Below are 15627 nucleotides of genomic sequence, written 5' to 3' on the forward strand. Positions count from 1 at the left end.
GTGTTCTTACTTTAATTTTGAGGATCTTATTCCTCATACTTAAAGTAAAACTCAAACTCTTTACATGTCCCACTGAAAATTCCACTTAAACACTGATTAAAAGAAAATTAAAACCACTGGTCTGGTCTGGTGCCTTCATATACTAAATGAGATAATTAGAGTTGAATCTCATATTTAGTTGTTGGTCATACTAGAACTAGAATGCCAGGCTTGTGCCTGTTTACTATCTCCAATTCATAACTCTTCTCTGTAATGCATTTCAGTTTTTTTGTTTTTTGTTTCTTTAAATTTAAGTACTTTATTTGCGTTTGAAATTGTGGTGTTGTTTACTTTAAACACTGAACACATAATATGGCTATTTGGCTTCTTAATAAAAAATTTCCTAAAACCATACCATTCTTAATAATAGATGCTAAAAATTTGGAAAGGGTTGTCCCTTTCCATGTTAAAAAGCTATTTAGTTTATATGGTACCCCAAATTATTTCAGTTTAGTAAATTATAACTTATAAGGTAATCTGTTGTTGCCTGTAGATTTATTTGTGATTAAAAACTGCAGGATCTTGTTCCTCATACTTAAAGTAAAGCTCAAACTCGGGCCTATAAGGCTCTACCTAGTCTGGGCCCTGTCTCATTTCTGAAATCATCTCATGCCATTTTCCTTCTTGTTCACCAAACTTAAACCACACTGGCCACCACACATGGTAGGGTTATTTCTACCCTAGAGCACTCTTACTGCTGCTGTGGCCACTGCTGCCACCTGGAATGCTTCTGCCCTTTTCTCGTAATTGGCCGACTTCTTCTTTTTCAAGTTTCGGTTCAGATGTAACTCTCTTAGCTCTTTTCTGGCAAATCAAAACCATAGCCACATTCATTCTGTCACATTACCTTGTTATATTTCTTTGCAGCATTTATTCACAATGTGAAACTATTGTGTTGATTTGATTACTTATTCTCATTCCAGCAGAATGTGAGCTCCATGAGAAAAGAGACCCTGTCCCCTGTTCTCTCTAAATCTCTTCCCAGAATGTGTGGTTAAACAGTAATTTACTCTCGCATCATTTTTCTTGAGTATACCAAAAAATATTTTACTGCGGGAAAGCATGAGGGTTATCATTTAGGTACTAGATGGGAATTAGCCTCCCACCCCTGCTTTGTACATAAATCGTGCTAATCTCTTGGTTCGGAATGCACAGCCCAGGTCTATTTCCTGATTTCCTGCAAGTCCTGTAGTCTTTCCAATTTTGTGGTTTCTCTGCCTAGTCTGTGTTCAGTGTTCACTGAGTTTCCCTGACCATGTGAGAAGAGAGTAGAGCTCTTGTGGTCACCAAAATCTTATTCTTGCTCACTGATTTTCTGAGAACATGATGTGTGCATATCAAACTGAACTCTGCCATCATCTTCCCTTTCTACTCTTTCGTTTTTGCCATGCAATTTAAACTGAATGTGGATTTTTTTCTATCTCCTGGTGAACCTTAGGGCTCTCTTACCTTTCATCAGTTAATCCTTAGAATTAAGAGCTACTGTAGGTATTTAGGGATAGTCATCTGCGTATAGACATATGTACATGGATAAATCCCAGGGGAAAAATTAATCAGTCACTATTTACCTCAATTTAGCATGTGATTGGCAATTTTGGATTTGCCTTTAAGTTTCCTGCTTGAGAAAAAATGAGATTGTTTCACACTAACACAATTTGTTTTGTTCTCAGGATGAACTAGCTCGAGTTCTAGTGACTCTGTTTGATTCTCGGCATTTACTCTACCAACTGCTCTGGAACATGTTTTCTAAGGAAGTAGAACTGGCAGACTCCATGCAGACTCTTTTCCGAGGCAACAGCTTAGCTAGTAAAATAATGACCTTCTGTTTCAAGGTTTGTAACTATTCCTCTGTTTTTGTGCGGAGGTATGTCAAACAATGACTATGTACAGAATGTACAGAGCAGAGTATCTTCTTTAATGCAACATAATAAATTCCCCTTTGTGTATTTCTGTAGGTATATGGTGCTACTTACCTACAAAAACTCCTGGATCCCTTATTACGAATTGTGATCACATCCTCTGATTGGCAACATGTTAGCTTTGAAGTGGATCCTACCAGGTTTGTCGTCCTCACATCTATCCCTGCTCTCCATGTTGTCATTACCACTGCAATGGTGGAGGCACTCTGCAATGGTAGGGACGTGCCCTCACAATGTCTCCCCTTAATTCTTAAAATTAGCCTTTAATTATGAAAGATGCACACAAATACATTTTTCTTAAAAAAAGACAATTACAAATTTCAAATGACAAATTCCTTATAGATCAGAATTAATGGAAAAGCCAACAAGTCATGATTGGCATGTGAGAGACGAGAGTTCTGTTGCTGGAAGGTACCGTTTTAGAGGGATACCTGAAGCAGACTGCAGCATACCTGCTGCTATGTGGACTCATTAAGAAAAAGTTCCCACAAAGTAGGCAGGAGCTGTCAAGGTTTCTAGGTGTTTCTTCTTGCCTTGTTAAATAAATTGTTTATCTTTCATACCACAAATATGCTACATCCTCCATATCTCAGATTTAAATTACTATTGTAGCTTATTAACTGATCTCCCTACATATACTCTCCATATTTAGACCAATCTCTTTTTAGTTCTCCACATATTTCAAGTTCATTTTCTGCCTCTGGCTTCCCAGCAACCACTAGCCCTGTGAATTGATCATGTCTAGCTATGGTTTGCTATTGCGCTTTTATCCTTAAATTATTGTACTCATTACCTAGTATGTGTATGTCTTTCCCCTCTTTGGAAAGGTCACGGGCCAATTGTTGAATCCTCTGCACCTGGCACTAAGAATGGCAATGGTAGACGCGTGTAAATGTTTTTTGAACTGAACTGAGTACCTGCCCTGCGTACTCCCTCTTTCTGAAATGCCCTTACTTCTCTTTGCCTATGCAAGTTCTAGCCCTCCTTTGGAATTCACCTACCCCATGGAATCTTTCTGCCTTGTATCCACAGTAATTTTTGAACTCTTACTGTATCCATATGCTGCACCACTCAGAGAGCTGCAAGGAATGATGACTTAAATATCCAAGCATTTATGTAATATGTAAATTAGTATAGGAATCAAAATTACTAGTTAAGAGATAGAAAACAAATATGTATTCAATACTTGCTTGGTAAGGTACTGTGCTAGTTTTAAGTGGACAAAGATGAGTGCTTCCTTTCTTCAGGGAGTTTACAGTTTAGTAGGGAGATAAGACACATAATAAGTAGTTATGTAGTGAATTTCATAGAGGATGTGTTTTGAGAATTCAGATTATGCCAGTTGGGAAGCTTAAGTAAAGCTTTGTGGATTTGATAGCCATTGAGTGAAATTTAAACCCCACAAAGTAGGCAGGATTCTTATTCCTGTCTTATTGATGAAAAACATTGAGGCCCAGAAAAGTGAAGTGTCTTGACCAAAGCCGTAATGATCAGTAATAACAGAGTTGAAATTTAAACCTAGTAAGTCTGCCCCTGGATTTCCACCTTTAATCACAACACCAAGACTTTAGATTTTAGTGGTTATACTGAAGAACTAGCAACCTGATTGGATGTGGCGAGGAATGGAGTGCAGCAGGCAATGGTGACATCAGAGGTCGCCAGAATAAGGTGACGGAGACAGTGATGGTGCCATTGGCAACGTGGGGAGTACAGGATAAGACATCAGAGCCGGAGGGAAAAAAGCAGCTAATTTTGGGTAAACTGAGTTTTAGGTACTGGTGAGAGGGAGGGATGCCCAGCAGTTAGAAATAGCAGACTGGACATGAAAGGCAGTTAAAAATAGAGGACACATGAATGGCCACAAAATACACGAAAGCATGTCTGACTTTACCAGAAGTCATTGAATTAAAAGTTAGAAACATGAGATGCCCTTTATTACCTACTACATTGGCAAAAAGAATTTTAAATCATATACTAAGGTTGGCCAGTTAGCTCAGTTGGTTAAAGCGCGGTGCTATTAACAAGGTTGCTGGTTCGATCCCCACATGGGCCAGTGAGCTGCACCCTCCACAACTAGATTAAAACAACTAGTTGACTTAGAGCTGATGGGTCCTGGAAAAACACACTTAAAAAAACAAAATTGAAAAAAAATCACATACTAAATTTATGACAATATAAGGAAATAGTTTTTATACACAGTTTTCAAAATTGCCTTTTTTATAGTTGGTTTGTTCAAATCAGGATGCTGCAAAGTCCAAACATTGTATTTGGCTGAATGTCTCTTAAGGAGTATCTTTTAAGGAGTATGTTTGTTTTTCATTGATTTTACCTTTTTTGTTTGTTTGTTTGTTTGTTTGTTTATAGGTTAGAACAGTCAGAGAGCCTTGAGGATAACCAGCGGAACCTCCTTCAGATGACAGAAAAGTTCTTCCATGCTATCATCAGCTCCTCCTCGGAATTCCCCCCTCAGCTTCGAAGTGTGTGCCACTGTTTATACCAGGTATGCTTATGGTTAGAAATTACCATTATTATTCCAAAGCTGAAGAATGTTTTACGAAAGAGGAATTTAGCTGCTGTTAGTGGATAGTCGATAAACCGAGTCAATTTGGATGAGTAATACATTAAGAATTGTTGTTGGAATTGGCTTTGAAAAAAATTTAGATATTGCTGAGGAAACAGTTGGAAGTATTTTAAGGAGGTACTTTAAAAATAATAAATTTTTCTTGCATTGAGAGTAAGTTTAAAACGCACCAAATTTATTGGGTATAATGAATGTGGTTGAAATGAGATATACTATGGAATTCTGGGGGGTTATCTTTTGCCTAAATTACCGATAGGGTCTTTAACATAGGAGGCAGGTCTACTCCTTGCTTTTTGCATTGTGAGGTGCTTGATCTATAATTTTGATTTCTTCATTAAGGTATAATGGGTTTGTGTCAGGTTTTTCCAAGAGACACTGTTCATTTTATATGGAATGCTACTTATAAAATATATTGCATCATCATTCAGATAAAATTATTAGACTTGCTAACACTAGTACTGCAAATAATGCTTCTGAGTTCATATGTCCACAGCCATCACCTACTAGCTGAGGAAATTAGGTCTTTGTTCTATTATGGCTTCCACTGTGTTTTTGAATTGCGTATGGAGTTTTAGGAATGATTTATTCATTCCAAGGGAGATTAATGCAAATTCACGTAGCCTGTTTAAACGGTGATTCTGGAAGGAACATTAGTAGGTCTGGAATTTGGCACTCCAGGAGAAGGAGAAATAATTCTTACATTTATAAAAACCCAAGCCTTCGTGTCTCTTTCTTTGCAGAATCATCCCTAGCCATTTGTTTTTTTAGCACAGGGCTTCAGTTGCTTAGAGACATTAGCAAGATCAGTGAAATTACCATTTTTAAAAGCTGTTTCAGGCTTTATTTATATCACACAAAATAAAGTTTAAGCTAAAAATACTAAAAGGAGACAAAGGAGGTCATTATATAATGATAAAGGGGTCAGTATATCAAGACGATATATTAATTGTAAATACTGGGGGTGCCAAAAACAATGTATACAAGTAGACACTTTGGTCAACATTGCTCAAGCAGTAGTTTGCTGTAATCAGAAGTGTCTGGACGCTGATGGTAACCACTCTTCTAATTGCAGAAGTCAAATGTGACTTGTATTCATCTTTTGTTATTGGTATATATTGAGTATCACAATTTTAATACAGTTTTTCTTTCTTAAAATGTGTATACCTTTTTTTTTTGGCACCCTCTGTATTTATGTACCCAATATTGGAGCACTTAAATATATAAAGCAAAGACTAGCAGAGCTAAAAGGAAAAATAAACAGTAGTACAATAATAGTTGGGTACTTTAATACCCCACTCTCAACAATGGATGAATCATCCAGAGTCAATGAGGAAACTGCAGACTTAAACAATACCGTATACCAAATAGACCTAACTGACATAAACAGAACATTCTGTCCAACAACAGCACAATACACATTCTTCTCAAACATATATAGAATATTTTCTAGGGTAGACCATATGTTAGTTCACTAAACAAGTCTTAACAAATTCAAGAAGATTGAAATCATACCAAGTGTCTCCTCTGACCACAGTAACATGAAACTAGAAATCAATACCAAGAGGAAACATGGAAAACTCACGAACACATGGAAATTAAACAATACTGTCCTGAACAACAAATTGATCAAAGAAGAAATTAAAGGGAGGAAATATAAAAGAGTTTCTTGAGATAAACGAAAATGGAAACACAGTATACCAGAACCTGTGGGATGCAGCAAAAGCAGTTCTAAGAGGGGAATGCAATAAACACCTCCAAATAAACAACCTAACTCTATACCTTAAGGAACTAGAAAAAGAAGAACAAACTAAAACCAAAGTTAGCAGAAGAAAGGAAATAATAAAGATTAGAACAGAAATAAATGAAATAAGTAAATGAAAAACAATAGAAAAGATTAACCAAACTAATAGTTGGTTCTTTGTTAAAGATAAATAAAATTGACAAACCCTTAGCTAGACTAACCAAGGAAAAAAGAGAAAGAATCCAAATCAACAAAATTATAAAAGAAAAAAGAGACATTATAACTGATACCATGGAAACTCAAAGGATCATAAGCAGCTATATGCCAACAAACTGGGCAATCTAGAAGAAATAGAAAAATTTTTAGAAACATACAACTTTATTTACTAAGACTGAACCAGGAAGAAATAGAAAATCTGAACAGACCAATTACTAATGAGGAGATTGAATCAGTAATCAAGTTTCCCAAAGAAGAAATGCCCAGGACCAGATGGCTTCATTGGTGATTTCACCAAACATTTAAAGAAGAATTAAAACCAATCCTTCTCAGACTCTTCCAAAACGTTGACGAGGAGGGAATACTCCCAAACTCATTTTATATGGCTAGCATTTTCCTGATAACCAGAACCAGAAAAAGACACTAATAGAAAACTACAGGCCAATATCCCAGATAAATACGTGCACACATTCTCAATAAAATAGTAGCAAACAGAATTCGGCAGCACATTAAAAGGATCATTCACCATGCTCAAGTGGGATTTTTTTCCTGGGATGCAAGTATGGTTCAACATAATGCAAATCAATGTGATACATCACATTAATAGAATGAAAGAAAAGAATCATATGACTATCTCAATAGCCACAGAAAAGGCATTTGACAAAATGCAATATTCATTCATGATAATAAAACACTTAACAAATTTGGCATAGAAATAACATATCTCAACATAATATAGGTTATAAGGGCAAGCCCCCAGCTAACATACTCAATGGTGAAAAGTTGAAAGCTTTCCTTCTAAGATCAGGAACAAGACAAGAGTGCCCATTCTCTTCACTCCTATTCAGCATGATACCAGAAGTTCTAGCTGGAGCAATCAGGCATGAAAAAGAAATAAGTGATATCAGAATTGGAAAGGCAGGAGTAAAATTGTCTCTGCAGATGACATGATTTTGTATATGGAAAATCCTAACGAGAGCAGCAACAACAAAAAATTGTTAGATCTAATCAGTGAATTCAGTAAAGTTTCAGGATATGAAATTAATATACAAAAGTCAGTAGTGTTTCTATACATTAACAATGAATTTTCTGAAAAAGAAAGAATCTATCCCATTTACAATACATCAAAAGCAGTAAAATAGGAATAAATTTAATACAGAAAATAAAAGATCTCCACTCTAAAAACTTTAAGACATTGATGAAAAAATCAAAGAAAACACAAATAAATGGAAGATATCCAGTGTTCATGAAGTGGAAGAATTAATATTGTTAAAATGTCAATAGTACCAAAAGCCATCTATATAGATTCCAAGGGCATCTTTTACAGAAATAGAAAGAAAATAAAACACTCCTGAAATTTATGTGGAACTGCTGAAGACCCCAACTAGCAAAAGAAATCTTAAGAAGAACAAAGTAGGAGGCTTCACACTTCCAGATTTCAAGTTATGCAATAAAGCTGTAGTCATAAAAACAGTGTGGTATTGGCATAAAAACAGACAAATAGACCACTCAGACAGAATCAAGAGCCCCAAAATAAACCCAAGAATATATAGTCAATTAATATTTGACAGGAGAGCCAAGAATACTCAATGGAGAAAAGACAGTCTTTTTCAATAAATGGTACTGGGATAACTGGATATTCACATATGAAAGAATGAAACTGAACCCATAGTTTATACCACTCACAAAAATTAACTCAAAATGGATTAAACATTTAACTATATGACTGAAACTATGAAATTTCTAAAAGAAAAAACAGGAAGCTTCTTAAAGGAGGTCTTGGTAATGACTCTTTGCATATGACACCTAAAGGACAAGCAACATAAAAAATAAACAAGTGTGATTGCGTCAAACTAGAAAGCTTCTGCCCAGCAAAAGAAATCATCAACAAAGTGAAAAGACAACCTACAAAATGGGAAAAAATATTTGCAAACCATATATTTGGTAAAGGGTTAATATCCAAAATATATAAAGATCTTGTACAACTCAATAACAACAAAAATAATAACCCAATTAAAAAATGGGCAAAGGACCTGAATAGACATTTCTCCAAGAAGATACATGAAACATCAACAAATAGGTGAAAAGATGCTCGACATCTCTAGTTTTTAGAGAAATGCAAATTAAAACCACAGAAACATAAAGCTGCAGTGAACATTGGAGCACATATATCTTTATGGATAAATGTTTTCAGATTTTTTTGGTATGTACCCAGGAGAGGGATTGCTGGGTCATGTGGTAAATCTATTCTTAATTTTTTGAGGAACGTCCACACTGCCTTTCATAGTGGCTGCACCAATCTGCATTCCCACCAACAGTGTCTGAGGGTTCCTTTTTCTCCACAGCCTCTCCAACACTTGTTCTTATTTGTCTTGTTGATGACAGCCGTTCTAACTGGGGTGAGGTGAATATCTCATTGTGGTTTTTATTTGCATTTCTCTGATGATGAGTAATGTTGAGCATCTTTTCATATGTCTATTGGCCATCTCTATGTCCTCTTTGGAGAAATGTCTATTCAGGTCCTCTGCCCATTTTTGAATTGGATTGTTTGTTTTTTTGTTACTGTTGTATGAGTACCTTATATATTTTGGATATTAGTCCCTTATGGGAGGCATTGTTTGCAAATATCTTCTCCCAGTCGGTTGGTTGCCTCTTTATTTTGTCGATGGTTTCTTTTGCTGTGCAGAAGCTTTCTAGTTTGTTATAGTCCCATTCACTTATTTTAGCTTTTATTATACTTCCCTTGTCTTTGAGGTCAAATTCATAAAATCCTCTTTGAACCCAAGGTCCGTAAGTTTAGTACCTATGTTTTCTTCTATGTAGTTTATAGTTTCAGGTCTTACGTTTAGGTCTTTGATCCATTTTGAGTTAATTTTGGCTCATGGTGACAGATAGCAGTCTAGGTTCATTCTTTTGTACGTAGCTTTCCAATTCTCCCAGCACCATTTATTGAAGAGGCTGTCTTTTCTCCATTGTATTTTTTTGGCTCCTTTGTTGAAAATTATCTGTCCATATTCATGTGGATTTATTTCTGGGTTTTCAGTTCTATTCCGTTGGTCTGTGTGTCTGTTTTTCTGCCAGTACCATACTGTTTTGATTATTGTTGCCCTGTAGTACAAGCTGAAGTCAGGGAGTGTGATACCTCCAGCATTATTCTTTTTTCTTAAGATTGCTTTGAGTATTCGGGATCTTTTGTGGTTCATACAAATCTGATTTTTTTTTTTTGGTTCTATTTCTTTAAAAAATGCCATTGGGATTTAATGGTGATTGCATTAAATCTGTAGATTGCTTTGGGTAATACAGCCATTTAAACTATGTTGATTCTTCCAGTCCGTGAACACAGAATGTCTTTTCATTTCTTTGGGTCTTCAATTCCTTTCAAAAATGTCTTGTAGTTTTCACTGTGTAGGTCTTTCACATTCTTGGTTAAGTTTTATTTGTAGGTATTTTATTCTTTTTGTTGCAATTGCAAAAGGAATTGTTTTTATTTTATTTTTTCTGAGATTTCATTGTTAGTATATAGGAATGCAATGAATTTTTGTACTATTGATTTTCTAGCTGGCAACTTTACTGTATTCGTTTATTGTTTCTAATAGCTTTTTGGTGGTCTTTAGGGTTTTCTATATATAGTATCATGTCATCTGCAAAAAGTGACAATTTTACTTCTTCGTTCCCTATTCGGATGCCTTTTATTTCTTTCTCTTGCCTGATTGCTCTGGCTAGGACTTCCAATACTATGGAAACAACCAAAATGTCCTTTGATAGATGATTGGATAAAGAAGATGTGGTATATATACACAATGGAACACTATTCTGCCATAAGAAAAGATGAAATAGTCCTATTTGCAACAACATGGGTGGATCTTGAGATGATTATGCTAAGCGAAATAAGTCAGACAGAAAAGTCGAGTGTCACTGATATGTGGGATATAAAACTGAAAGAAACGAAGGAACAAGACAAATAAAGAGTCAAAAACTCATAGACATAGACAATAGTTTAGTGGTTACCAGAGGGTAAAGGGGTGGGTGATAGATGGGGGTAAATGGGATCAAATATATGGTGATGGAAGGAGAACTGACTCTGGGTGGTGAACACACAATGTGATATATAGATGATGTATTACAGAATTGTACACTTGAAACCTATGTAACTTTACTAACCATTGTCACCCCAATAAACTTTAATTAAAAAAAAATAAACACAATAAGATACCACCTCATACCTGTAAGAATGGCTATCATCAAAGCGGCAAGAGATAACAAATGCTGGTGTGGATGTGGAGAAAAGGAAACCCTTTTCCCCTATTGTTGGGGTTGTAAATTGGTGCAACCACTGTGGAAAACAATATGGAGAATACTAAAAAAACTAAAAATATAACTACCATATGATCCAGCAGTTCCACTTCTGGGAATATAGCCAAGGAAACAAAACACTAAATTGAAAAGGTTATCTGCACCTCCTGTGTTTGTAACAGCATTATTTGCAATAGCCAAGACATGGAAACAACCTAAGTGTCCATCAATGGATGAATGGATAAAAAAGTTATGAGATATATATGTACATATGTGTGCATATTCCATTTTATATATATATATAAAATAATGAATATTATTAGTTATTAAAAAAGAGGAAATCCTACCATTTGTGACAACATGGGTGGACCATGAAGACATTATGCTAAGTGAGATAAGTCAGATACAGAAAGACAAATGCTGCATGGTCTCACTTATATGTAGAATCTAAAACAAACAAACAAATTGATAAAGAGATCCGACTTGTGATCAAGAGACCAGAGGTGGACAGGAGGGGGAATTGGAAGAAGGTGGTCAAAGATGCAAACTTCAAGTTATAAGATAAATAAGTACTAGGGATGTAACATACAACATGATGATTATAGCACTGCTCTATGATATACAGGAGAGTTAAGAGAGTAAATCCTAGAATTCTCATCAAAGGAGAATTTTCCCCCCCGTTTTCTTTCTTTTTATTGGACTTAAATGAGAAGATGGATGTTCACTGAACCTAAATCAAACCCTCATGCTGTCTGCCTTAAACTTAAACAGGGATGTATGTCAGTTATTTCTCAACAATACTGGGCACGGGGAGTTATAATGTGTTTGTGGCAGGTTTTCCTAGGACAGACTGATTTGCTTATTTTATGTAAAATGCTATTTATAATATATATTGTATCATCATTCGGATCAAATTATTAGACTTGCTAACAAAAGCCTGCAAATAATGCTTCTGAGTTCATATGTCCACAGCCATCACCTACTAGCTGAGGAAATTAGGTCTTTGTTCTATTATGGCTTCCACTGTGTTTTTGAATTGCGTGTGGAGTTTCAGGAATGATTTATTCATTCCAAGGGACATTAATGCAAATTCACTTAGCCTGTTTAAACTGTGATTCTGGAAGAAACATCAGTGGGTCTGGAGTTTGGGATGGGTTGGTATAAGGAGAAAGAATTTATGTATTTACTAAAACCCATGCCTTTGTGTCTTTGCAGAGTCATCCTCAGCCATTTGGGTTTTTTTTTTTTTTTTTTTTTTTTTTTTTTTTTTTTTTTTTTTTTTAGCACAGGGCTTCTGTTGCTTAGAGACAGTAGCAAGATCAGTGAAATTAACCATTTTAAAAAGCTGTTTCAGGCTGCTCTGTGGGAATATTCCCCCCATTCCTACTTATAAAGATGTATCTGCTGTACCTACAAAAAACTTTTCACCATATACATAGATGGTAAAGCATACTTAACATTAAAACTCTCCATTTATCACGACCTTTTCAAAATAGCTCAGGGAAGCTTAGAAGAACCCCACATAATTTTTTGAGACTATAGGGTGGTTTAGTTATACCATGAAACTTAATACAGTGAATAATATCTTCTCTTAAGTTTGGGCATTATTTAGGTTTCTCTTTAAATTTAACTCAGTAATTCTTCTGTTTAAAAGACAAGAAATGATGAGCACATATTAACTTCTTGGTTGGCCTAGTCATAGCTCTTTTCAGAGAGCAATTAGATTTCTAAAGTGGCTGTGGCTTTGACTTTCACTGGTTAGAAGTGAATGAGTACTGACTACATGATTACATGGTCTAGTAGATTTTAGTAGAAATTCTTCCTGTGGTTGTCACCCAATAAAAAATAAAATGTTTTTATTTTATCAGCAAACTTGGAGTCCAGTTTGAGACCATGATTCTGATAAGGTGAAAGGAACAGGGCTTGGCACTTAGTAAGTGCTTAGGAAATATTTAATGAAGGAATAAAGTCAGCTACTCCTCCCACCCAAGTAAACCAGATTCTTGCCAGCTTTCATAGTTAGGAGGGAAATGGTGAAAATAATTCAGAAAATAGAGCCAGGTTATAATTGGTAGCTTATTAAACACTGTGTGCTGTGCTTTTAAAAGCAGTTCATAATAAAATATAATACACCTGAATTAGCATATTAAAATTTCACATAAAATTATTCCCTTGAAGAACATTATTTAAATGTTGTATTATTTTGAAGTATTGGGTAAAGTTATTGTTGGAATGTAGAGTACTATGGAGCAAAGATATACTATGATATTTATAAAAATAAGATTTTATTTTTTTAATAAGTGACCGATAGGGAATTTTACATTTACTAGTTAAAAAATAAAGATAGGGAAAAAGTTTTTATCTCAAGATATTCTTTCATTGCATCTCCTTTCAAATGTAGTTTTCTCCTTAGTTTGCTGTTTTATTTTTATTCATCTGCCCTCTTCTGCCTTTTTTTTTTTTTCGCCCTTTTGACTTTGGCAGTAACATAATGCCACCTTTGTACTTTTATGTTCTGCTGGGAAGGAATAGTAGTTGATTGTTTTGTTGTTAGGTTTTCTTTTCCCCTAGTAAACATGGCTCCTGCTTTGAGACCTACTGGCGAAATTTTGAAAGCTAAGTGAGAATATTGCTAGCTAATAAACTTCTCTGAGCTTTAGCTCTTTTTACTTGAGTTCATATTTTTGACTATTAAGGCTTTTCCAAATCATGCTTTAAACAAATCTCTTATTTTATATGCCTCCTTGTTTAGTGAATTAGGTTAAGTTTATATTAGAAGAGCCAGCCAACTGCGAACAGTGTAGATTTGTAATTAAGGCATTTTCTTGTGTATTTATTTCTGCTTTTCCTTTTGATAGTTTTGGAATAATGAGAAAATAATTCCCAGAATGGCTATTTTCTTAAGTTATGGTGAGAGAATTCTGAGAAAAGATAAATATTATGGTTCTAAATAAGTATCATCTTTTTCCAGTAAATCTGCTCTCCAAGCAGAAATTTTAAGGCTGTAAATGATAGTTATATACCATAATTGAAAAAAGTATATAATACTGCATTTTTGTGATATTTTTGGTTACTAGTGCTTTTGTATATATAAGTTTAAAGTTTGAACCAAAGCTCCATGAGAAAAGAACTGTGTCTTCATGTTTTACTGCTGTCTCTCAATGCCTAGGATGATATCTAGTATGTAGATGCATAACTACTTGGATGGACGGATGGATGAACAAGTGTCAAATTAACTTTAAACCCAAGTTGTCATAGGTTATGGTGTTGCATACACAGAATTTCTAGAATAAAATGCCATGTATGGTGGATTAAAGGATTCTAATTTGGTTTTTAAAATATTTTTTAAATAATTGTTGTGCCTAATCTAGTTCAATCAGGAGTCTTAATTTTAAAAGAACTTCTTGGCCTATAAGGAGCTCTGATAGATGAAACCAATATGTCTCTGTGGGTTTTTGTTGTTGTTTGTTGTTTTGGGGGGGATAGTGTTTTTTTTTTTTTGAGACATTCTGATATAACTGGTCAAATATGTGAAAAATTTTAAGCAGGCTTACAATTTTATTCTATAATTTTCTCTGCGGTTTCTTCACTTTAATATTAATGCTTATTTCTAGTCGAGCTGATAACATTCTTCTCCCAAATGTTGCAGAGCTTTTAACCTCTTCTGATTAGAACTTTTTCAGGAAGTGGCCTGCAATCAGAAAAATATGTGAAATTTAAGAGTAATCTTCCTTAAAGAGAGAGAGATTTGTAGTTTAGAATCTCTAAGGTGACTTTTTCTATTATATTTAGTCATTTAATGTTTATTTTTAAATCAGTAGACTCTAAATTAAATGCAAGCTATTGAAAAATCTTTAAGTCAATTGAAGGATACACAGAGAAATATTTATATATCAAGAAAAAATCATGTAGACACATAAGTGTTTTATAGTGTGATCTACTTATAATCAACATCTTTTCAAAAGGTAGGAATTAACTGAAATGTAAATATTAAATATCCTCAAATTCACTTGGGGAGAGCTTTTCTGTGATTTATAGCCAGAAATAGTAGATATGATTGTCTCAACATTTCTTGCTGTTTATTTAGTGCTTTGGCTTAAAACTGTATTAAAAAATGGAAATCCAGAAATAAAATTCATCCCTCAAAATTGAGTTGATTTCTAATTTTTTGTTGATTCCATTTGTGTTACATTTGATCGCATAATTTTATGGACAAGCCAACGTTGTTTTTGTTGCTGTATGTAGTTGGTGCTGTGACTTGTTTGTGCTCATCTCTGTTCTGTAGGCAACTTGCCACTCCCTACTGAATAAAGCTACAGTAAAAGAAAAAAAGGAAAACAAAAAATCAGTAAGTTTGGAGAACTTTCTATTAGCTGTTTCTTTCAAAGCAAAACAAAAATCTTTTGCTGTTTGTTAAGAACATCTTCACTTCAGCCTATTTGACCTTCACTGTAAAATCATTCTACTAATTCTGGCACAAAATAGCTTTCATTTCAATTAACCCTGGAATTAAGTTACATTGAAACATTCTCTGTGTTCCTTTGGTTTGATTTATCCCAAAGGCATTTTGGGGGCATTTGTTGCATTGGATATACCTAGTCTAATTTTATTATTGTTATTTTTAAAATTATAAATGAATGCAAAAGAAACTTAATTTCAAGGCCTTAGGAAATGCTGATTCTCTTCATTCTTGCTTGTTTGCAGGTCATGTGAGTGGTTTCTTTTTTCTAGAGATGAAAGTTTTTCTTAATTCTTAGAAGTATATGGAGGAAAAGTGTCACTTTCTAAACTTACCTAAAAGTTGCTAAATTGTAGTTTTTTACTCTATTATATTTTTA

General features: G+C 34.6%; 1 protein-coding gene across 12 annotated transcripts in view; it reads left to right on the top strand.

Moving 5' to 3' along the window:
* NF1 (neurofibromin 1) overlaps positions 1–15627 on the top strand; it is a 208062-nt gene that overhangs the window by 91402 nt on the left and 101033 nt on the right. For 9 of the 12 annotated variants that reach the window (XM_033090010.1, XM_033090014.1, XM_033090022.1 and 6 more), the window contains 4 exons: positions 1710–1871; positions 1995–2098; positions 4323–4458; positions 15075–15137. In XM_033090010.1, coding sequence (XP_032945901.1) covers positions 1710–1871; positions 1995–2098; positions 4323–4458; positions 15075–15137 — 465 coding nt within the window. The remainder of the gene's footprint in view (positions 1–1709; positions 1872–1994; positions 2099–4322; positions 4459–15074; positions 15138–15627) is intronic. The other 3 variants (XM_033090016.1, XM_033090020.1, XM_033090021.1) reach the window with 1 other exon arrangement.

The sequence above is a fragment of the Rhinolophus ferrumequinum genome, chromosome 21, assembly GCF_004115265.2.
Source record: "Rhinolophus ferrumequinum isolate MPI-CBG mRhiFer1 chromosome 21, mRhiFer1_v1.p, whole genome shotgun sequence".
In the NCBI taxonomy this organism is placed as follows: Eukaryota; Metazoa; Chordata; class Mammalia; order Chiroptera; family Rhinolophidae; genus Rhinolophus; species Rhinolophus ferrumequinum.